Source organism: Haliaeetus albicilla, chromosome 28 (genome assembly GCF_947461875.1).
Source record: "Haliaeetus albicilla chromosome 28, bHalAlb1.1, whole genome shotgun sequence".
NCBI lineage: Eukaryota > Metazoa > Chordata > Aves > Accipitriformes > Accipitridae > Haliaeetus > Haliaeetus albicilla.
This window is the reverse complement of record NC_091510.1, coordinates 952,163-977,090: the sequence shown is the minus strand read 5'-3', so window position 1 is coordinate 977,090 and position 24,928 is coordinate 952,163. Positions and strand designations below refer to the sequence as shown.

Genomic DNA, 24,928 nt, shown 5'->3' with positions numbered 1-24,928 from the left:
AATGATGAAGATAATAATAGTAATAATGATAATGATGAAGATGATAATAATAATAATTTAAAAAAAAAAAAAAAACTCCTGATGGTATGAGGCTGTAATCTCCCATTTCAGAGGCTTCCTCTCCCATGAGTTTTTATATGGTATGTTATGCTACCACGTATCCATATGCCCCTGGCAAGCAAACCCCCTTCCTCAGGCACAGTGCTGTCTAGAATATGCCAGGCTGGGTCTTCCCCACTCTTCCTACCAGCACTGACAGGCAACACAGGGACATTTGGGTCTCCTGAATCCCTTGGCATGAGAAAGAGCCCTCCTAGGCATTGGTTTGAAAGGCGTATCTTGCCTTTTTCTAGTAAATTTGAGGTGTAAATGGTGCTTGCCCTCCCCTTCTCCTCTCCCCTCCACCTACACAGTTCCACACCTGTAACACAGAGGATGGGAGATAAAACTTAAGGATACTAATGTAACATGGGGGAGCAGATTGGGAAGGGGGTATGTGAAGCTGTGATGCAAGTTGTTGACTTGCAGCCTGAAGGCAGGAGGGATGTGCTTGAAACAATACCAAACCTTCAAGAAATGAGGTTTTCAAGCTGGTGTGGTGCCACTGATGGCTTAAATGTAGCTAGACTATGTCCCAGGAGGAGCCAAAAATGTGTTAAAACAGAGCCAGCTCCCCTGCTTCAGTGGAGTCTGGTGGAGCAAAAGGACAGTCTGACAGGGCAAATGAGAGCGAAGTGTGCTCTTACCATGTGTGTTTTCCACATCGCAGACACTTACCAACTCCTTCACTGACTGCCACAGACCAGAAAGTGCCTCCCAAATGCACCTTAGCCCCAGAGGCAGCAGAACTGGGAGGGCTGAGGGACACCATATGCACTCCCATTGATTCAGGGCATGGTGATTTTCTTGATTACTTGGTTGTTAACTGTGCATGCTGCTCAGCAGAGAGTGAAAATCTCCTTCCACGGATTTGCAGTGCCTTTTAGAGTAATTTTTTTAAACCTCTGTAATAACACAAATACTAATCTGCCCAGGGCTATTTTGCACTTTTTCAATATTAAGGCAGCTTTGGGTGAGGGCTGATTTAAATGCCAAATTAAATACAAATTTCTGTGGAACTTTGTGCTGGCAGGAAAGGGGTGGTACCAGTCTGCATGTTCCTCACACCTTGGGAAAGGCTTTTGGGAAAGCAGCAGTTTCCTCTTTCCTTAAAACTGAGCTTAAACCAAACCAGTTGGCCACTTTCTCACACACACACATGTCCCAGGGAAATCCTGAACTGGTGGGGACGGACAGGCTAGACCTGAAAGGCACAAGTGAGTGGAGGAGGCAGGAAGGTTGTCTGATCCTTGTGCTGTTTTTTCTTAAAATCTGCCCACTGGAAGGCCAGTAAATCCAGTAAGGCTCAACCCTACACCCTCTCCTGCAAAGGGCTCCCTTGGTGCTGGGGGCTGCAGGTCCACTGCCTTCAGGGCCCTCTGGTTTCTGGTCCCTCCTCTCCCTGTTCGAGGAGACCAGAGCACCAGAAATGTACACACTGGAGAAGGGTTGGCACAGAGCACACCTGGATTATGAAAGCAGACAGGCTTATCAGGAGGCAGGATAAACTCAGCTGATCTTCAGGTCAGAGATGTCATGGGAAAAGGGCAGCGAAGGGCAGAGGCACCGCTCGGACCCAGGACCTTCAGGGTCACCATCCCACGGACTTGCCAGGGCTGTAGGGCTCCACGTGCCCAGCCAGGCGTGGGCATGGAGGGTACGGTAAACCCTTGGAGCACAGACCCAGGCCAGTGGTGCCAAAGCCTGGAACAGGGAAGGACCTTGCTGGGTTCACATCCCAAATGCTCCCTGGCTTGCCAAAAAAGCTCCCCTTTTGGCAGCTGCTGGCACCCTTCCCAAACAAGGTGTTTCTCTGGGAGGGATTCACCCTCTCTCAGCAAGCCCTGTAGCCCTTGCTCTGGCACAGGGGTGGTACATGAGTCCCCCTCCCTCAGCTGGGGCAGGAGATGCTGAGCACTGGTTGCAGGCAGGGAGGAGCACGCTGCCAGCCGCTGCAGCTGTGGCTGGGTTGCGTCTTCCTTCAGGCTCTGGAGGCAGAGTTACTGGGGAGCATGTCCAGCTCCCATGCGTGCCAGGCTGATCATGGACCAAGAAAGCAAGCGTTGGTCTCCTGGGGTGGCAGGAGGCAGGGACAGGGAACCCACGATGCCTGGTAAGTGTGGGGGACCCCTTGCAACCCCCAACATTTTCTGAAGCAAGTGCTGAAAAGCTGCATCCCATCTGGTCTGCTCCATATGAGTGATGGGTCACTGGCAGCCACTCCTGCCTCCCTTCCTCAGACAGCCCTCCTGCTGCCATCAGTCCCATCCCTGTTTCAGTATTCAACACAGAGCAGTGTCAAACACTGACTCAGGCTGTGCCTGAGTAACCAGAGCTGGTGGGGAGGCTGGCACAGACTCATGCACCCACACTCTGTAGGCTCGAGGGGCCAGGGGATCACTTTAATCAGATCTGCTCCCCAAGGAACAGAATCACAGGGCCATGTCTCGGATGTGGCAACTGTTGGTCCAAGTGTACAGGGTGCTCCTTTGCCACAGGTGACTGTCCCTGCAGCAGGGCTGACAGTACAGATGGTGTGTCCAGTCCCCAACAACAGCAGTCACCTTCTCCCATACAAACCCTACACTGTAGGTTTCAGTGTACCTCGTCACACTGGACCAGAAATAGAGGTAGCTGAAGAGCAGAAACGCCTCCCATTTTCCTGGCCCTGATACAAGCAAGGTGAACAGCTGGAGCAGAGTCTCCTTCAGCCACCCCGAGTAGCTGCACTACAGCCTGTGAGCAGCACCTAGAGGGGACCAACACCCAGAGGAGCAAGTGGCAGCATCAGAGCATCAACCTCCCCTACATTTCTACCCAGCCAGGTGGATTCCTTAGCTTACACTGTTCTCCTCGACACACACTCCCCAAGGAGGAACTGGGTTTGCAATGTCTTAAAGACAAACATGAGATCTAAAAGCTGCTGGTGTGTAGGTCATGTGTGGGTAACATGTGGGATGCCTCTTGCTTTATTCTGCCCCAAGCTCTCTTCAAAGCATAAGCTCCCACACATGCAGGGAGCTGGTGGTTCTGAGAAGCCACAGGGTTCCTCCTCATTTCCAGCTCTTTCCTGCATTTTAGTAGGCTTAGTGGAATTAGAGAGTCACACAAAGGTTTTGGTCAGATGGGACCTCTGGAAAGGTCTAGTCCAGCTTCTGCCCTGAACAGGGCTCACCTCAGAGTTGGACCAGGTTGTCAGAACCTTGTCCAGGTAAGCTTTGAATATCTTCAAAGGTGGAGAGCCCACAGCTTCTCAGGACCCCTGTGCTGGTGTCTGATCACTCGCATTGGGATTTTTTTTTTTTAAGCTTGTGTCTAATTAAAATTTCCCTTGTTGCAACTTCTCTGTCACCTCTTGTCCTTTCACTGTGCAGCTCTAAGAAAAGTCTGCTCCCATCTTCTTTATAGCATCCATTTACTTAATAGACAAGAGCAGCTGGGTCCCCTCTCATGGCTGAGCAGGTCCCTCAGTCTCTCCTCCTGGTGACACGCTCCAAGCAGCCCCCAACTCTCTCAGTGGGCCTCCTGCCAGACTTCTTCCACTTGATCAAGTTCTGTTGCAATGAGAGACCCAAACTGGACACAGTACTCCAGATACAGCCTCGCAAGTGCTAAATAAAGGGGAATAACCACTTCCCTCACTTTGCTGACTTCACCTTTACTCATGCAGCCCAGTATGTGGTTGGCATACATTGCCACCTTCTTCAGGTTCATTTTCCCCAGTTACTCCCTTTGCCCTGGAGGAACTTGTGTGGTTACGAACAGAAAGGACTGAACAGTCCTGAGGTTCCGTCTCTAAGGCAGGTGGTTTCTGGCAGGAGCCAGAACAAGCACCCAAGGGCACTTGTGACCCGAGGGCTGCAGTGGCAGCTGCCTCTCCCAGCAGGGAGCCCTGGGGAAGGAAGTCCAAGGGCCCTGTCAGCATTTGCTTGCTTTCTGGGGGCTTTGAATGCAAAGTGGAGGTGTGCCCCGGCGGCAGCAAGCCCAGCTCTTGGGTACCTGCTGGTCTGCATCACTCCACCCAGGCTGGGGTTGGTGACCAGCGTGCTCAATTAACGTGTGCCCTTACTGGGCCACCCAACCATGGGGACTCAGCCCCCTCTGCCCCAAGGCAGTCTTTGCTGCTGCACTGAGCAATGCAGGACAGTGGCTGTGGGAGTCTCTCCTGGGGGTCCCTGCCCCACTCTGGTCACCCTGGTCACTGTGTGCCTGGGACTTGTCCTGTCCCCTCTCCCTGCCTGCAGCACACTCACCCTTCTGCACCCAGAACTGTCCTATGTGGGATCCTCTCCCTCCCTTAAAGTCAACGTGCCACCTGTAGTTTCTAGGCAAACTGGTGTTTGCTTTGCCTTTGCTATGGTGATGAGCGAAGCACTGTGCTAGATATGAGTGCCGTTTTCTGCAAAAGGCTTTCTGAAGTGCCAGGTGTGGAGCAGGTGCTGCCTTCCCAAGTGGCGAGGCTGATCTTATCTGGATCTATCTCTGGAGTCAGCCAGGGCTCCGCCTGGCTGAGGAGTTTCTCCCATCAAACTGGTGACAGGTGCATTTGAGGAGAAAGCAAAGGCTGTGGCTTACAAAATGGGCGTCTTGTTCTCTAATGAATTAGTCAAGAGCTGAAATAGAATGCCGTGTCTCCAACATGCGGTGCTGTCTGCTGTTTGCCCCCCAAACTGTCTGCACTGAGGCTCAAATGCTGGAGCAGGAGTGTGAAGAATGCTGAAGATTTGGGGTGAGATCTGCAGTCATGGTGAGAAGGGGACCTGGGTAGCATCCTTGACTCTGGTGCTGCTCCTTGCTCAGTGCTGTAAGAAGCACGTTTTCCTGCAGATCAGCTCTTTACTGGTTTTGCCAGACTGAGCAAACACGGTTGAATCTCTGCAACGAGGCACCGCGGCGTTGCTCAGCGTCCCTTTGTCATCCCAGGACCCCTCCATAATCAGAGCAAAGAGACGAGCTGTTCCCGCGGGCAGCCCGGTTTTAGCAGTGCCGATCCACCCTCCCTCACTGCCTGTTTGCCCAGAAGGAGCCGGACACTCAGCCCCTCACCCAGCCCCCTGAGGCTGGGGCCAAGGCAGCAGCGAGGCCGGCCGGCTCCAGGATGCTTTCAGCATCCGCCCGGTACCCACGGTGCTTCTCCGGACCGGCGGGCCACTTCCCGCGGGGCTAATTCGGGCAGGACGGAAAGCAACCCCCCTCAAAACCAGGCAGGAGGCTGGGTTTAGGTTCCTGGCTCCTCCGAGGCAGCGGCGGCAAGGCCGAGCAAGCCGGTGGCGGAGCGGAGCCGGCCGCTCTGCCGGGGGGGCGAAACGCGCCGGGGGGGCGAAACGCGCCGGGGCGGCTCCTCCTGGCCGTGCCCCGCCGCGGCCGCCAGGTGGCGCCATCGCCCCGCGGAGCCCCGGGCTTCGCGCCGGCGGGATGGGCGGGGTGGGGATGGGCGGGGCTTGGGGGGGGCGCGGGCTGCTCCTGCCGCGGGCGGAGGGGTCCGCACCTCCCTGGGGTCAGGGCGAAACAGGCTGAACTCGTTGCTGTCATTTAAAAAAAAAAATAAAAACAAAAACGAAAAAAAAAACCCCAAGCAGAAAGCCCCACATCCATTAAGGCTTTAATACAAAACCATTAAAAAAAAAAAAAGAGTTATTTCATGGCTTTTCATTGAACTTGGGTAAAAATCTGCAATTTTGCTCCCATGAAATGATTTCTTTGACTCAGCATGTTCCAACAGGAAAAAAAAACCCACAGACTAAAACTTTCCAGCCTAAAAATGAAGCTTTTCCACTGTGACGTTCAGCCTGTTTTATACAGCAATCCAAAAAGCTTGTCTCTGAACTCATTTTATTTTAGGCACAGTTTGGTTTGATTGCAGCTAACCTCTTCCTGACTGGCTGCATTTCAGCTGTTGCAGAGAAATGGCTGCCTGGAGAACCTCCTGCCCACCTCTGGAGAGACGTCTGTGGGCGAGGAGGGTCAGTCAGTCCCCAGACCCTGCACCACAGACTCCTGGGGCCTCATGAGGCCTCTGGAGATGGACAGTCACTGGGGTAGGGCAGCAAGCAGGCGTGCTTCTGGCAGCCTGGCTGGGCAGGCAGCTCCGCTCCCCATCCTGTCCAGCCTCCCAAATGGAGGCCACCAAGTTGCTGGGCCTGCCTAGGTGGGACTGGGCCAGTCAGCAGGACTGGAGATCCCCAGTGGCAGAGCTGGTGATATCTGGCAGCAACATGGGCAGGACAATTTTATTATACAGAGAAGCAGCAGGTAGATAACATGACCTGTCTGTGTCCCTTCTCCTCCTTACCCATCGCCACCATCATCACTATATATCGAGGCTATGTTGTGGTTCCTCTTGTTACATCCTGACTTTTGGGTTTAAGATGGCAAATGATCTGTGTGAGCTGAGACCTTGGCAGGGCCAGGATTAAATGCCTAGCTCTTAAGCAAAGTCACCTCACAAGCAGATGTAGTCACTCATTCAAGGATATGTGCACTGATTTGAAGGGGAAAGGATAGAAAAGGTACAGATTTATCTACCTGGCTCTACTGGGTGGCCTATGGACAAATGAAAGCATAAGGTTTTTCCAGCACAACAGACCTATCTGTGAGTTTCTGGCAGTGCAGGAAGCTATTGGGTTGTGAGACGAGAGTGTGGTGGGTGAGGGCATGCTCAGTTCTCCACAGCGTGGGCAGCTGCTAAGCTGCTGGAAGGACCGTGGGGCAGTTACAACGCTGCTTCAGATGACCTGGGAGCTGCCTCCGCAGCTCTTGCAGCATCGCAGTGATAGTGTCACCCTCCCTGCTGTCCTGCCTCTGTCCTAGGAGACCAGCTCTGCCACCCCCTGTACTTTAGTGTGTTCTCTGAAAGATGGACTAAAACCTGTCCCGTGTGAGGACCAGAAATCTGGAACCGCCTCTGTTTTACCCTGATATTGGGATCTTCAGTAATGCGGTGGGGGCACTGCAGGACCTGCAGCCACTGGGGACACATGGTTCCATTTCTGCTGAGTTACTCAGAACGCACGAAGATAGAGCATGAACCATTTTTAATCTATTCAAAGTGTTTGAGTGAGTTCACACCAGATCAGTGCTTCGTATCTTGGTGACTATCACATTTTTCATCCGACAGGAGGAGTCCTAAAGCCAGATTTACTGAGGTGCCCAGCCCTGGCTCTAGCTACAAGTGATTCTTTCTAAATCCGGGAGACAAGTGGGGTGGGAGGAGGGGAAGGTCCTCTCTCTGCAAGTTTCATTATGCATCTTGCCTTTTTTTGAATATCATTTGTCTTTATTGTCTGGTGGTAATCTCTAAAAGTGGAATCAACTTTGTCTATATTGAATGAATGAGGAAATGCTGAAAGAAGCTCTATGCTCCTTTACAGGATCCCAAAGAGATGAAACCCTTGATAGTGTCTCGCCTGATTTCTCTTTCACAGTGCACTCTTCAAATGTAATCAGCTTTTGGGGCATGCTCTGCCTCCAACTGTGCATACAATGCTCACATTGAAATTAATAGAAGCATGATGATACATTTGAAGTAAAAATCTGGGACAAAAAAGTTAAATTCTTGCTGGTAAAATCAATGACAAAAGTTTCTGTGGCTTTAGTTCTCACTTTAGAGGCATCTGTATGTCTAAGGCTGGAAAGAATAACTTTTATGGGTATATATGTCTTACCAACATCCTAAGAAATAAAAAAACATGAACTTCGGAAACATTTTGTACAAGGAGTTTAGAAACATGTCTTTTCGGCCCTCCTCTTAGCAGAGATTTGTTGCTGTGTTTAACCCCACTGCCTCAACCCCACTTCTGCCCTGGGGGATGGGGAATGGTTTGTGATTAGATGGGATGATCATAATACATGTGGACAAAGTGCTGAACTTGGATTTGTACTGGTGACCTCATTTGGTTTTGATGTGGCTATTGAACTTCTAAGAGTCCTACAGGAGATCTTTCATGGGCTTATCCTTCTGCCATGCCAGCATGATGGGGAAATGCTGTTCCCTCCATTCAGGGCACAAGGTCAAGAGCAGATTTCCACCATCACCATCCCGAGGAGACCGCTCACCCGCACGCCCAGGTGAGTTGTTCCATGTCACTCAGAGAGGAGACTCAAACCTGGGCTGCTTCCACTCAAAGATCAAACTACTGTGACCTCCTTCCTCCCCTAGTAATGGAGGAGGCGTCTGGACAATTGCATGTGCCTGCAGTCCCCCGGCTTGACTCAGGTCGCTGCAGGGGAGCTGGAGGCTGAGCCACACCAGCCCCTGCAAACACACATCATCTCAGGCACGAAGAGCCTGGGCCCACAGCTGAGCCAGTGGCTTATCGTTACCTGGGCAGTGAGGGACACCAGTCCCAACCAGCAAGTACATTGTCTAACCTGGGAGCAGAGGCTAATCACAGCACGGAGTTTCTGGCTCCTTTTCCGTTTTCCTTAGGGTTAACTGTTGTCACTGGGTGTCGATGAGGTGAAGCTAAGCAGCAAAAGGTCTCAGACCAGAAACTGTCCTGATGTCTTTATGTGGTCCCTGCAGGTGCAGTGCCATCTTCCCCACTGCTCCATGCCGTTGCTGTGACCACTCTCACAGCAGAGGAGCATTGGTCCTTGACATACTCCCGTCCTTGCAAATCTCTCTGCCTGCAGAGAACTGAATAACTTCTTGCATAATTAGCCTCTCCATCTGTTAAAACAGCCAAAGCCCCAGCAAAGCTCTCACCAACAGTTGGTTTACAGAACAGAGAGGACTAAACAGAGTAGGACAGCTCTTCTGAGCAGCAGCCTTACTCAGAAGGGGCACTACTATCAAGTGTAAGCCAGTGGGGTTTAAGGTCCCTTCCTGAGGGACGATGCCCTTTCAACTGGCATCGAACATTTGCTTAAACGGGAATCTCTGTAGGAAGAAATAAGGATAGCCAAAACGCCTGGATGCTCTCAGGACATGAAGTAAGGGGATGCTTGGGATACGTCTTCTCATTCAGACTGTCCTGCCCTCCCTGCCACTGACTGAATTGCAGCCCAAGCACAGAAGCTAGGTACAGCTCATGCTGGCAGCTGGACTCCAGGCTCTCTGTGGACTCTCTACCCTGATCCTGACAATTTGCCTTGTCCTGTCCTATTAGCTAGATGAAGCAAGCACAGGTTTCCCAGAACAAGCTGCACGCCTGCCACTTCTGCTATGTCAGATCAGCCAGCAGCAGCTTGCTGCAGAGATTTCGTAAGAGGGAGGAAGTCATGGGTTAGGGACACTTGGCCAAGGGTTTTTCTGGCTGCAGCTCTGCCTGGGAGAAGCTCCTGATCTTTGTCTCGTGAGCTGGACCAGATCTGCAATCACGAACAGACAGCAGGGGGGATGGGAGTATCTCCCAGTCAGGCAGAGCAACCTCCTGTCTCCGTGGGCAAGACAGCTGAGATGCATCTCCCTGCACCCAAACCATCCATCCTCCCATTCACCGTGGCCTCCTACTCAGCCTCCAGCTGGTCCCCTGGCCAAGGGGAGGAGAAAGGCAGGAGCGGGATGTAATCCTGTCCCCTTGTGCTGACAGTGAGCGTTCATCCTTTGTAGCTTCCTCTGAGCATCTGTAGCACTGATTTTCCTGTCTCAGCTCTGTTCAGCTCTGCAGGTGAATTCCCGAAAGCGCTGTGAACTAACTGCACTTCCTAAAGGTCTGAAGAATGAGGACATTATTTACTTTGGTTGTCGATGGACATCAAATGGTGTGAAAGAAATGTATGCCTCAGCTCCATCACTATCTGGGACCAAAATAACAGATAAAAGAAGAAAACCAGTGGGAGTTATCATTATATGGAGTTGCCATGGAAATAGCATGAGAGAACTTGGAGGAGAGCTAGCACACCATGTCTCCAGGAGGGCATAAATCCCCTGCTAGCCTCACTCCTTTTTATCACATTAACAGGCAATATTTCTTGCTTTAGCAAGAGGTGGGAAAACATCAAAGCACAGTTCTGACATTTTTTTCTATCCCTTGTTTTCTCTGACCAAGACCTCCCTGACCCCTCAAGAAGTAGAAAAGCGCACCCTAGTGCTATTGGAAAGTTGTCCTGGAAACCATTTGATAATTTCAGTAAAATGGTAAGAGGGACGTAATTTTCCCCAGAAAATATTTATTGACTTTCGTGAAATCATATGAGAAAATGGAAAAACTTTTTTTTAAAATGTACTATTCTTTTTTCCAAAGAAAAATGTCATATTTCATTAAAAGGATTTTTTTAATGCTGATTTCTAAGGAAAAGCATTACAGTTTGAATGATCTCAGAATTTCGGTGAAGTTGCTGTCTCATGCTGTTGCACCGCTCTGGGAAGCCCATTTTATTCTCCTCTCTCAGTTGCTAAATCCCACTTTTAAACTGCCTTATCCCCTCTGGTCAGGACAGGACAACCATGTCTGCTTACGCACTGTATCTTGAGGCTGCACAAACACAAACGTGGCTCCGAGGCATGATGTTGTGTGGGGTTGGCATCCCTGAGGATACGCATCCAGTTCTCCACCCTGTGCTTCCCGGTGGGCCGCAGGTCACTCCTCTGGAGGGTAGTCCCCAACGGGACTATCAGTGATGGCTGTGGCAATCTGACCCAGAGTAAACTACCAGTTGGATGCTGGCATCCAGCTTGCTTATGAGTACAGATATGCGAGTGTGAGTGAATGAAACCAGTTCTGCTTTCAAGCAAAATCATCATCCTCTCCTGTAAGGTCTCACATTGAGCTCTGCTGCATTATTGCTCCCACGTTGCAGTATTTTTTCCCCAGATATAGCGCCTTCCCCACCCCTAGCTCCTACACTTCCCTAGGGCTTTGGCCACTACGGGATGTACCTTGAGAGGTAAGAAGGACCCTCAGCCTGCAGCCAGGCTCCAGAGGGGCGAGGGCAGACGGGAGAGACTGGGGCAGGGCAGCGGTAAAGCCTTCGTATTTGTACCTGCTCCCCTTCAGCAGAGCCAGTAAGTGGGAAAGGAAGGATACCCAGGAGCCTCCCATGAGACCTCATCTCCCTCACCCACCAGTACCAATGCTTTGTCCCCGCACCAGTGCTGCAAGGGCAAGTGAGATGAAAGGAAGCAGAGTAATAGGAGAGGAAGCCAAAGAGCACAGTCCCCAAATGCTCCTTGAAGAGCCAATCCAAGCTGTGTCCCAGCTACTGACCCCAGTTCTGACTCGGAGCACCATTTCAGCAACTGAATTTCCATCGCATTTTTGACTCCATTTTGTAGTGGGTTTGTGTGGTGGGGTTTTGGTAGTGGGGAAGGAGCTGCAGGGGCAGCTCCTGTAAGAAGCTGCTTGAAGCTTCCCTGGCTCCAAGTCAGACCTGCTGCTGGCCCAGGCTGAGCCCATCAGTGATGGTGGTAACACCTGTGGGAGAACAGATTTAAGAGGGGAAACCTGCAGTGAGTAGGGGGATTGGAATGTGAGAGGAACAACTCTATGGATACTGAGGTCAGTGAGGAAGGAGGGGAGGAGATGTGCTGGAGGAGGGGATGCCTCCACAGCCTGTGGTGAGACGGCAGGCTGTGTCGTGTGTGTGTGTGTCCCCCGACCCAGCCCATGGAGGTGAGCAGGGGAGCAGATGCCCCACAAGATGGCCGGGACTCCATAGGAAAGCCTGCGCTGGAGCAGGCTGTGCCTGAAGGACTGCAGCCCACGGAAGGGACCCACGCTGGAGCAGGGGACGAGTGCGGAGTCCTCCTCCCCCTGAGGAGGAAGGAGCGGCAGAGACAAGGTGGGATGAACTGACCCCAGCCCCGTTCCCCGTCCCCCTGCGCCGCTGGTGGGGAGGAGGTGGAGACAACTGGGAGTAGAGTTGAGCTGGGAAGGAGGGAGGGCTGGGGGGAAGGTGTTCTAAGGTTTGGTTTTACTTCTCATTATCCTTGTTTTGATTTGATTTGTAGTAAATTAAATTGATTTTGTTTCTTCCCCAAGTTGAGTCCGTCTTTTGCCAGTGACCGTCATTGGTGACTGATCCCTCCCTGTCCTTGTCTCGACCCACAAGCTTTTCTTTATATTTTCTCCTCATCCCACCAAGGGGGAAGAGTGAGGGAGCAGCTTCGTGGTGCTTTGTTGCCAGCTGGGCTGAAACCACGACACACTTGCAAAAGCTGGGACCTCAAGTGATGTAAAGCCCTGCATTTGGAAACCTCTCTCCTACAGAATAGCTAAAGCTGTGGAATTAATTTGCATGGGGTGACAACTTTGGCCTGGGCTGCTTTTTTGGCTTACAGTCATCACATTTGCCATGATGGCAGTAATTTCAACTTTTTTTGCTAAAGCTGTCAAAAAAATAAAGGAAGGGGGGGGAGGGGGGAGGAAGATCTCTTTTAACATTTGCATTTCTAAGGCAAAAGTCATACAGTTATCTAAGGTGTTACCAGCAGCTAAAATTTCCCCTCAGAACAAAACTTATGTGCTAAGTTCTTGTTGATTGTTTTGTCTGTTTGCTCAGCATCAGTTTAAGATAAAATTATACACATAATTTTATAAATGCTATTTATAAAACTGTGAATACATATTATGCATATTTTGTGCCAAAATTGATCCATTTTTACCCCTATGAAATTATAAGTCCCCAACACTGAATAATTCCAAAGGGGCTATTTTTATGGCACTTGGTGGTACATTTGTTGCTGAGTAGCAGCTCTCTGTCTATAGCCATGGGAATAGACATCATTTTTAGCTTGTCATAATTCTGGAGCTGGAGACATTCCAGGAGAGTTTGTCATAACAGTGGGCTGTTGAATGGCTATTAATGATAAAAGGATTCATGGATTGTGGGATCAAACATTTTTATTGTGTTTATCTTCATATCAGGACTGCTCCATTCATCCCTTTGCTGCATCTCCCAGGACAGGGAGCTGCAGTCACCGGGAAACTCTCTGGGTGGGTGGCAGTTCCCAGGACAGTTTCCTCATCTCCCTGGTGTGCCTGGTCGTATCTTGTTGCTTTCAGTAGAGTTATCTGGAAGCAGCTGCTTCCAGTGTTTCTTCAGGATTGTTATTTTCACATATTTCTTTCCAGGGAAAGAGAAAACATCCAGAGCCTTTTCAAATGCTACTGCCTTAGCATCAGGAGCAGGAGTAACTTGAAAGGTGGAACAAAAATCCCTGTCCATATCTGTGCAATTTTTGCTACATTCTGTGCATTCTGGGCTTCCATTCAAAATAAACAGATTTTTAAACCCAAAACTAAATCATATGCCACAGAAAATAATTCATTTTTCTCTTTTGTTCATAAATAGCACCATCGCAATGTAAAATAAATGAACTCCTGCCGCCTGTTAATAAACCAGCTCTGTAGAGGGCTGTCTGCAGCCAAATGACTCCCCTGGTTCAAGATCTGGCCTTCACTCCTGGATCCAGAGCGATGTCCTGTGCAACTATTAAAAAGCTGATACCAATCGTGCCTGGAGCACGCATCTGAGGAGCAAAGCTGGAGACAGGGCACTGCCTGCCCTGAAGGTGAGCGGTGCCACAGCCATGCCCAGGGAGATGGGAGAGGTGAGGCGTGAAGCTACATAGGGGTCAATGCATGGTCAGACCAACAAATACACCTGGGAGGAACAAAACCACCCGCGGGCACCCTGTGTGCCTGAAGCAGTACCCGTTTTTTCCAGCTCTATTTGCTCCACACCCTGTTTTCCCATTCAGATCAAACAAACACTCCAAAACCTGCAGGACTGCTTTCATGGTTTTGCAATCAGCTGGGCAGGATCCCAGCTGGAGGGTGTTTTAGGGCAGGTTCCCAAGACGCAGTATCTCACAAAATCAGCGTTTCTGTTTTTCCCCCTCCTGGGGCAGGCAGGGGTGCTCAGAGCAGTCTCAGTTGCTCTTGCGGCTCAGGATTTCACCCCTCCTGGGAAGCAGCGCCGAGGATGTCCTCGGAGGAAGAGCGTTGTTCTCCTCGAAGACGTTTACCAAAGCCTTGCGCAAAGCAGATGGCAACACAGCGGGAGGAGAGTCGTGCTGAGGATTTCCAGGGAGATCTTTGTTCCCTGGGCCCTGCTGCACGGAGGAGACGTGGTCTGGCTCAAGGCAGGGCTGGAGGAGCTGGGAGGCATCTCTGTTCCTCTTTCTATGTTTAACTGTGCTGCAGCCACCACGGCATAAGCCCTATTGGAAAGGGTCTGGCAGCCTCCCCTTCCAACACCTGCCAGGGCAAAGGGCCAGTACGTGAGTTATGGGGCACCCAAGGCACTATGTCCAACCGACCCACCCTCCCCAGAGCGAGCGCAACCAGGGCATCAACCTTCTCCCTCCTACACCTCCACAGGGTTCTTCCTCCCCCTCCAGCTTGGGTTTTCCATGCATGGGTATCGGTGTGCAAGTGGAAGCAAGGCATTGGAGAACGAGAGGCATGGTTTTACATGAACTTAATTAACCCAAATAAACACCACTGCAGTAACCAGCCCCTTCAAAGTACCCTGGCTAAATAGTACTACAGCTCATGAAAGAAATTTCAACGAGCCAGCCCATGTTGATTTGGAAAGATGTTCCTTTGCAAGGCTGAGTCATAAAGAGGATTGAGAAACTCTGCAACCAGTGATTAAACAGCTAGAAAGATCTGCCAGTGGGAAAGTGTGCCAAAAATTGTCATGCTGTACTCTACCTTCTATTTCAATGATTTGCTTTGGGTAAAAGGTTTCATTTGTTTCATTTGTCTGAGTATGATGCAGTTCAAATTTCAGATCCTTTCCTCTCTTACTCACAGCAACATTCAATTCTGTTGATCTTGTACTTCATCAGCTGTGTGGGAAGGTAACTGAACTTTCTGTCTAATGGCAGAAGATGCTTCAATTGTTTCTTTGGATTCCAATTAGGAAAGGCCTTAAATTAAACACTAGGGATATAAAAAAAGAATTGAGACAGCTTAGAAAACTCTGGAAAAATAGTCAAGGGATAATAGTTGCCATGGCAATGCTTCTCTGTTTTCTCTTGGGATAACAGAGGTATGTGCTGAAGAAGACACTTCCCCAGCGCACACCTCACTTAGACCCAAACCCACTTAGCTGCCAAGTCCAGGCACGGGCAGGGTGGGTCGTGCAGCTGCCCACACAGCACAGGCGAGAGTTCTGCTCCCCCCCGAAGAACTGGGACCCCCAGTGTCAGATCACACTGCCGATGTCGCACCGCACACCCAACGCCACGCTGTCACCCAAGTCACGACGCAGGTCAGGGTGCTGCAGCGCACGGCTGAGGACCTGCTTTTCCACACCAGCTGCCTCTTGATGGCTTCATAGTCCCCGAGCATCTCTGCTGCTTCTTGGTCCCACAGAGCAAGCAGGGTTGGTGAGAGGCTCACAGCTCATGATGTCCAGCGGCATCGGCTTGTGGGATCCCGGAGAGGGAGAAAGGCCACGGCACTTGTAAGTCCATACTGCAGGCCAGGCTGCAGGGGATGTAACACAGGAGACACTGGCCTGATCCTGTGCTTGGTACGTGGCAGCGGGTTGATACATACGCATCAGAATCCAGATCCTCAAAGACATTGAAACACCTAAATCCCCGTGGTATCTTTCAGGATGTGGTTTCTGGGATCTTTCACTTCCATTTGTACTTTTGAAAAATCTGCTTCTAAAATTCAGGGTCATCAACCCAGTCTTCTCACTGGGACTGCACAGACGATACATCTGAGGCTGTCCCGGGACCTTGGGCTGCTGATCAGCCAGACCTCACACTCAGTCTAAGAACAGTGCAGCTCCTTCCACCCCATTCACTCAAGTTTCTCCTCACAGAAACTGGGGGGTGGGCAGCAATGAGGGGTAGGGAAGCGGCATGCACCCGACTTGTGCCTACCCATAGGGTCTGGATGCGGAATTAGACAGACAGCACCTTAGGAATCTAGCAGCATTTGCACTGACCCATCTTCTGCAGCAGCTCCCACAGAGGACTAGGAAAAAAGCATCTGCCATAGCTGAAACCTGTCCTGTGCAACAGATTCTGCTGAGAGCAAAGTAGAGATTATGAATGAGCTGACAAAACCAGCCTGCTGTTGGCATAGGCACCAAGCAGAGACAGAGTAGCTACGCTGAAAGTGTTTCATCCATTACTGTCAGAGAAGTCACTTTTACCACTGATCCTGCTCCAATAAATCATGTTGCCAAGCAGTTTTATAGAGGTGTTATATATCCAAAGCTACTTATGGTCCCGTTAAAAGAGATGCATTTCTTTTTTAGCTCAGTGTGGCTGAAACGCTGTCACAGAAAAGAGAGAGTTGCTGCTCAGAGTGCTATTGTAAAAGAGGTATTATTGTAATTACAGCAGGAGGGACGATGTGAGCTAGGAGCCACCATCTTTTTCCCCATCCCATTGCCTTTGGGCAGCCTTGCAAAGCTGAAAATTTGCTACCACAAGCACAATAGCTGTTCACACACCCTTTGCCATGGTGATTGATGAAAATGGGGAAATAATGATGTTACTTCCCCATTCACCATAAATCACCCATCCCCTCAAAGTGACTAGAGTATTATAAGCCTGGCCAGATTTATACGGACAACTTAACCAATTAGCTCTTTTATAAAGGCTGTTGTCTTCTTAATGCAGTGTTAGATATATTTAGGCATGTGTCTACAAAAGAAAGTATTTCTTTCCGAAGCTAACAAAGCTCTCATTCTAGCAGACTTAAAACGTCAGTCTGCAAATGTTCACCCTGTGGCTGTGTTTGCATTAGCAAGTTATTCAGTGACAGCGGAAGCCAACCTATAGATGAAAGCAGGGGGTCTGAAGGCACATACATATACACTACATATATATGTATGCATGTACTTATACATGAATGCATACATATACACATATTTATACACATACATATATATAAATATACATGGTTTGCCACGATTGAGGTCAGCAGGAAAACGCTCACAGGTTATGTTACTAACAAGCAGAGTAGCTTAGGAAGCTGGTATATCCAGCACAGCTAAGTCTACGCGGCACGTGTGTAATTTCCATCAAGATTATGCTTTTGAATTTGGCTCTGTTTAAACATTGCCTTTCCTGTGGCTGGCCCTATTGCCATCACACTGCTGCTTTGCAAAGCACTGGGAGGGACCTGCCCAGCTGCTAATTAGCAGCAAGGCCACTCCTGTCCCTGGAAAGCAGAGATAATTCCCAAGGCCATTACCCTGCTGAGCCCGTCCGGCCCAGCAGGCAGCTTAGGCAGCCATGGAAATGCTCCGCTTCACTGCCGAGCGAGGCGATGGGAGAGGGCCCACAGGCAGCGATGCAGCCTGCGCTGCACCCACCCACTGCATCCCAACAACGCAGCAAGGCAGCCGCCGACAGCACCGAGGTGCCTCAGCAGGAAGAAACGTCTGCCTTCCAGTTTCCCCTGCACTGTCGTCTTGAATCCACACACAACAGTTAATGTCACGACACCCTGTTGAACCTCAGAAAAGCACCAAAATGTCCCCGTTTCAGCGTTTGCTTGAGACAGAAAAGGGCACTGCACAGGCACAGAAGAATTGTCGTCTTTAAATTGTCTCTAGGTAATTTGCTGCAATATTGTCCCTTGGAGAACAAATACTGGAAGGGGCAGAGAAAAAGCTTTTTTTTTTTTTAACATCAGTTCAGGAGTCAATTGCATGCAGGGGAGCAGCTGTGACCGTGCTGGCCTCGGGTCAAAATCCAGAGCGCACCTCTGACTCCTGGCCCCAGCACAAAGGGGTTGCTGGAAACCCTCTAATGTCAACGGCAAGTCTGGCTGTCCAAACGGACATGCACTTGCAGTGACGGAGGTGGATCAAAAAGCTTGCTGATCCAGCTGCCTACAGAGCAGAGAGACAACCTGCTGGAAACCCTCAGCCAAAGAGTATTTCTGCCCTTCCACATGCAAGGAACTCCTTGCCATAGGAGGAAAGGATGCCACAGATAGTAAGTTCACCTTAAGTCTAAAAAGCAACTGGACAAATGCATGGGATAAAGTTTATCTGGGTCCACCAAGCACAGTTACAAAAATGCCTGAGGCAGATTGTACTAGAGACAGGGAAATATTTAGAGGAGGTATCAGCCCACAGTTGCACTGATCCTGTAATCTGTCTCAGGTGTCCACTACTGTCCATCCCTGGCAGCAGGGCATTGACCTAGATGGACCTCAACGTGACAGTATATCTAACATTTCCAGATAGTAGGTCGTGTTGAAAATCAGTCATGAATATTTGCCTGAACACTGTCTGTGAACCCTAGCCACAGGAACACACAAGTAAACACACAATTTTCCTCCGGTGAGCAAGCCCCTTAGTTTCTACATTAACACAAATTCATCAGTCAAAGCCTCTCAGTGGCCAGAACCAACGAAGGAGGAGATTGCTCCATCAGCTCCCATCTCACACAGTCAGATAATGCAGGGCCACAGCAGGGTACCTAAAACACCAGTTTACTGGAAGAAGCATTATGAGTATTTATGGATGCTGCGACATGATTAGTACCCCAAACAGAAAGATAAACTGGCAACCTAAAGTCTTTCAGGTCAACAAACATCTCAGCTCACTGAGCTCCCAGAGTCAATGATCAGCACAGAAATTGTAAATCACAATATTATTATTTTTTTATTTATTTAAAACCCTTAGAAAATGCAGACAGAACAACAGGCACCTTTGTGCGTACAGAAAAGGCAATTCGGTTCGCATAAGCTTTTGATATCAATTAACACCATTTATGAAACTGTACCCTGCCTACTGCACACAAAAGGCCAGTAACAGGGCTGCACAGGCAGAGCGTACAGACATGATTACTCTCGCTGTTGGGTCAGAAGCTCCTGCTCTCTGTTCAGAGTGTATGCATGTTATGAAAAAAAACCCAACCATGCTGCTGAGATGTGCAGCTCTGTTCATACCAGGTTTATTACTGGTCTTCCTAACATCTGAGATTTCACAGCAGAAATTTTGAGAAATTTCAGGATTTTGATCATTGCAGGACATTCACCACCAGCAGGCAGAAAGGACTGTATCCATGGTCTACACACAAGTTCCAAAATGGACCTGGGAATGCATAAACCAGGCAGCACTGTGCCCCTCCATTCCACACCCCCACAGGTAAAAGTAATCTGGGACATGAATAGGTCCCTTTGGATTCAGGGACAGCCTTAGAAGGGCCTTTGCTCCTTAAAAAACTCCTTCAAAAGCCTAACTCTTTGTCTGCCTTGATTTCCCTTTTGATTCCTCCTCCCTTGCGCTGCAATCACTAACTGCAGCCAATAGCTTTTCCCTTGGTTTTTTTGAAAATTAAATGATACCTGCTCTTTTTACCCATCCTGACTAGCTGCTCTTGCACACAGGTGACTGAAACTCTCTCATGATGTTCACAGCAAAGCTCTTACATGGCTCAGCAAGAAAGAAAAGGAAAGCACGTCAGAACCTCAGGTTTTCTCCTTTTACTGCTGAGATTTGTTCTCAGAAAGCAGGTGCACGTCAAACAGCTCGACTGGCCAGAACATGGGATGCCACCTAACAAATCTCTCTTTCAGCTCCAGGGTGAAAATGGCTTTTGGAAAGTACCTGAACTTTGGGGCACTGAAGCATCAGAGGAGCACAGGTCTTTAGTGGAGGTAACGAATTATACAGGCACCCACAGTAGTATGGTGTGTGAGCATGTTCCCACTGTGGGCGTCCTGCTGCCTCCCTGGCAGAGCCAACAGCTGAAATGCTGATTTGATGCCTAACAGTTAAACATCGCCAGTCTTCCTAAAACAAGACCCACCCTTACTATTGTATCTGAAGTTTCCAAAAGGCTACTCATTATTTGACGTAAATCTCTCTCTCAAGAACAGCCAGGTTTTCCTCCTCCTTTAAAGATGACAGTTGCTCTGAGTAGACCTTCAGAAACTAACACCATTTAAGAGGAGAGGTTTTTTTAAAGATCTGCATCTAGAGTAGTTCCACTAGGTGCTCACCACTCTTCAAATGCACAATCAGATCACAAGTAATAGGCACCCACTTTTTTCACAGCCTGTATTTTTCTAATTCAATTAGATGACCACACACATTCCAGCTTTGGCGCCCTTGTGTAGGCTAGTTTTAAAGAAACATTACAGAAAAGTAACAGGAAGGCAAGGAGATGTTCTTGGGGTCTCCACGTCACATTGTCCAGCTGCTAGCTGAAACCAGGACATAACACACCCCAAAATGTCTCACCTGAAACAGAAGGATAGCTGCAAACAGAAACCTGGATCTTCCTCTAAATGCCATTTCTCAGGCAGATGACAAGCGTTGAGTCATAGCATGCAGGACAGCAATGTAAAGGATGCTTATTTTCACTGCGCTGTGTTGGTAGCAATGCCCATGTCCCTTTAGACTGGTATGGCACAGATAAAAGCAGCATTTTACAGCTGCCGCAAGCTCAAGAAGATAAAAAAGTCCCTGTATGCACTTCTGTCATGTTCCCCTGCCTGCTTCAGGTGAGACTAATACTCTGCCAGCACTTGGACGTGACTCCTGTCAGGCACCTCTCTTGCTAACTAAGTACTCTTGGCTGTCTCAGCATTGAACTCCGGGAGCACAAGGGAGATAGATAAGAGCAAGCCATGGAGAGATCACAAGAGTCTGTGTGCTTGAGGACCTAGTCTGGGACGAAGGAGCAGGACCATCGAGGGGGTCTGCAGTGTTCTTCTAAAGTGGCTGGTCCATAAAAGACTGAGGCATAGGTGTGGAGGAAGGGAATGATGGTTTTCTGCCTCTGCCAAATGATTAGTTTATTTTGAAGAGGACAGGAACATAGCGAGGGGAGGTTATCAGTGCAAGCCAGCACCATGGGGAGCCAGATGCTCACTCTTTCACAAACCAGACCTCATTGCGTCGCCCATAAGGCTTCATAGGGGGATCATAACCATTGCAGAAGTAGAAATCCTTGCGGTATGCAGCTTCACTCCCCAGAGCAGCCTTCAGCTTGGCAGCATAGTTCACGTAATCCGTCTCTTTGGCATAGCCACCAAACTGCCTGCAAAGAAACCAAACACGGAGAGGTGCTGAGCGGTCCTGGCAAAGCATAGAAAGGAAGAGAGGGAGAACAATATACAGCCACAATATATTTAGCCATGCATTTTGGTCCAGATCCCGCCAACATGCACTCGTGCAGGCACTGTTCTTTGTGAATCAGCACACTTTGTCCGCGATAGATTAAGTCTCAAGGGTTACATTGCCAGGGTGCAGTCATCCACCGGCAGACACCAAACAGACCGACGTATATCAGTCAGCAGAACGGCCCTGCCCTTTGAATCAACGCCATATCAGAGGAACAGCTTCCTAGAACACAAAGTTATCTCCAAGTCTGCTCAGCCCGCAGTCCTTACACCAATGCTGTCAACAGCCATGTTCACTGTGGTGTGAACAACCATCTGCTGGAAGCCAGATCACAAAGGGAAGCCAAACTCTAGCTAGCCCAAGGAAAAGGGGAGGTAGGAACAGAGATGTTAGCAATTACAGCTCACAAATAGCAATTTAAAAGGGGTGGGCTGGAATTGGTCTGGTTTATGTTGACCTCCCACCAACAGGAACTGTTTCCACATCAGCCCACACCTCACCACTCTGCCTCAGGGACAAGGTTTGAGACAAACCAGGCTGTGTTTGCAGAAGTGACCCATGCCCGCAGCAAAGGCCAGGCAGCAGGCGCAGGCAAAGGGGGAGCCACACAGTTCAGAATCAGCCAAAATAGTTCAAGCAAGGAGGCAGGGGAACATCCAAGGGGTTAAATACGAGGTGAAGAGCTTATTGCTATTGTGATACTAGTCTGAGTCCAGGTTGTCAGTCAACAGCCAACGACATTCAAAGGTGATTTGAAGCAATGCAATGGCTGCTTGTTTCCCTGAAGGACTCTGCCATGAGTCCATCTAAATGAGGCTTCAGCTGACACCTGTAGTTTGATGCGAACCACATTGAAGGACATTCTTGATGACTAAGAGTCATCTTGATCCCAGAAAGTGGGGAAAACAATAGTTTTCAGAGATTAGAAATGACTCAGTACCTTTGTATTCGCTGTCCCCTGGTCTTCCCCCCCCACCCGAGGTGAAACAAAAAGCCTTTCAGAGCTAACCTCCACACTTGTTTTCCCAGTGAAAAAAAATCTGTATTCCAAACCAGTGCAGCATGACCAATGATAAGAAACGACATAAAACACCTGTCTTCAGTCTAGAAAGACCCCTCCATCTCCTACCACATGCACCCCTTGTCCAGGAAATCACCTGTTAAAACCAACACTGCTCTTCAGAGCACACTAGAGACCTCAGCACTTGGGACTGGAAATCCCAGGATGTGTTGCTTACGTGGAATAAATGGTCATCCCCTGTCTCTCTTCAATCTTAATGCTTTCATCGCTAGGACAAGGAGGGTTGGCTTGAAACTGGCTCGGGATCCGCAGAGAGACCTTCACTTTCTGCTGTAAGGAGCCATCTTCAGCAGGAAAAGCAGTGATGGAGACAGGAGCAGTCATGCCCATTCCAACCCCTGAAAGAGACGCACAGACATTACTACAGAAGTCTAGGCTCTCAGGAACTCACAGAATTAACAAGGGATTCACAAAAGCTAATTTTAGTTTAGGAAAACTCCCCACACTGAACTCCTGGTATAGTCAGTCAAGAGCAGGGTCCTCTGGGGCATGCGAAACAGCCGCATTAGGCTTCTGCTTGGGCCAAACTTCTCACACCACTGACTACACAAGAGCCCTGGGAGATAAGGGCCCCAGGGGACCTCTGGATGGCTTTTATTAATGATCCTGGTTTTGTGGCTCTCAACCATATAGCTCATGCCACCGAGACGCTCTGTTCTTCTGACAAATCACCTCTAACACAACAGGGTCTATAGCTCTGAGACAGGTTCGTGGCACATGTAAATCTACATCAGTATTTAAATTGTTATCATCTACACTTAGTGGTGACCCCATAGCCAATACTGGGTGACAGAAACTTTCTCCTAAACCCTTCCAAATGCTTCCAGACATCCTACAAGTTCTAGCACCCCAAAACTCAGAGCTGTTACGGCTTTCAGCAGGACTGGCCATGCTGTTCACCACTCCAGAAACAGCATGCTTCTTTTCTGCTCATTACTGCCAAGAAGTACCACATGGCACTGGAGGACATTTTTCTTCCCTCTTCTTTCAGCAGTAGGGAACCTCCAAATCTCAGGATCAGGCGGCCACAGAACCAGGTGAGATCAAGCCATCTTTCTCATTTATTTCGCTTTCATACCATACCTGTCTCTGTGGCACACATTACAGAAGGCACCCTTTCTCTTACAGCAACAGCGATCATCACCTTTCCAAAACATGCTGCTATAAATACCATCTCCCTCTGCATCCAGCTCCTGCTCCCACAGAGACTATATAAGTCCCTCTACCAGACACCTGAGAAAGGTGTGCAAGCAAATGTATATGCCTCCGAACTACTCCGTGGTCTTCTCCTCCTGCTATGGATGATTACCGATGCGCATACTTTAGTAAATTGAGAGTTAGAAGCAATCACCTGGAAGCACCATTATAAAACACTACAAAGTACCATCAAAAGGCAACCTCATTGTTCATTACCCTTTCACAAATAAAAATAGCCAGAGTATATGATAAGATATCAAGGTCATAAAAATTATTTCACTGCCTACACGGGCACATCACAGAACCGAAGCGCCCCAGATACCCTGGATTTCATCTGCTACTGCTCACCCAGGGAACCATGATAAGATACACATGTGCCTGTCCTCACGTTATCCCAGCTGCAAGGTAACGCGTTCCTGCTTAAACGAACCACTTTTGAGATTTTACCCTGAAACGGAGATGGGTCAGGAGCGGACTCACAGCATGAGTTGGCTGGGCGCGCTTTAACCTGTGGCAAGTTTATTTCTCCCAGCCAGGGGCCGTCCCCCGTCACGGACCCCCGGTGCCGGCAGCCGCAAGCCGGGCAGGCCCGCGGCGCCGTCGCCTCCATCTGCTTTTGGCTTTCCCCAAACCTCCGCCGGCGACGGTCAACCGCAACCATCCGCCGAGCCCCGCGGGGCCGGGAGCATCTCTCACCCTTGTCGTTGGTTCCCCCGACGTACTTGAGGAGCTTGAGCACCCCTTCCTTCGAGGCTTCGTCGAACGGCTTCCCCGACACCTCCACCGCCGCAAACCGCCCTCCCTCGCACGCCCTCTCCTCGTAGCCGAGCTGCTCCTGAGGAAGGAGACGGAGAAGCTGCCAGGCCCGGGGCCAGGCTGGGAGCAAAGGGCTGCCCCGAGGCCTCCCGCTCCCCCTCGCAGCGTCCCACCCGGCCCGGCCGGGGCAGAGACCCCCCGGGGGGAGGGCACAGACCCCGGCCCCCCGCCTCGCCACCTACCTGCTCGCCCTTGCTCAGCACCCGGTAGGGCCACGTCTCCACCGTGCTCAGCAGGGAGTTCTTGATCATGCCCAGCATGGTGCCGCTCGGCTCGGCCCGGCCTTGCTCGGCTCGGCCCGGCCTTCCTTTCTCGGCTCGGCCCGGCCCCGCCCGGGCGAGGTGGGAGGGCCCGGGGGGCGCCCCGCCGCCTGCAGCGCCGCGCACCGCCTCTAGGGGGCGCCCAAGGGCCGCCTGCGCCGCGGCGGCGGCGGGGCCGGGGCGGGCGGGGGCGGCGGCGGGGGGGGGTAAGTGGCGGAGGGCGCCGAGGAGCGGGAAGGGGGATAAAATGCGGGAGCAGGTGGGATTCGTCGGGGGAGAGAGGAAATCTGTAGGAAATGAGATACAGGGGAGGGGGAGTGCTGACGAAAGGGGGTGATCTGCAGCACGGAGGGGCGCAGCCCTCCTGAAGCTGCCAAATCGTAACTTTTTGTGGGTTTTTTTTTTAATAAACGGAACCAAGGGGGATCACGGTTGTCTTCTAAGACAGCGCATTTAAGGCAGCGCTCCA

At 50.1% G+C, this 24,928-nt stretch overlaps 1 protein-coding gene across 1 annotated transcript; it reads right to left on the bottom strand.

Annotated features, from left to right (window-relative positions):
* Positions 1–18,610: 18,610 nt before the first annotated feature.
* Positions 18,611–24,521, bottom strand: HEBP1 (heme binding protein 1). Its single transcript, XM_069773672.1, has 4 exons — positions 24,382–24,521; positions 24,080–24,218; positions 22,344–22,524; positions 18,611–21,022 (listed from the first exon to the last, which is right to left on the bottom strand). The coding sequence occupies exons 1-4, from the start codon at positions 24,457–24,459 to the stop codon at positions 20,851–20,853; spliced, it is 570 nt and encodes a 189-aa protein (XP_069629773.1). The 5' UTR covers positions 24,460–24,521; the 3' UTR covers positions 18,611–20,850.
* Between the last annotated feature and the right edge of the window lie 407 nt (positions 24,522–24,928).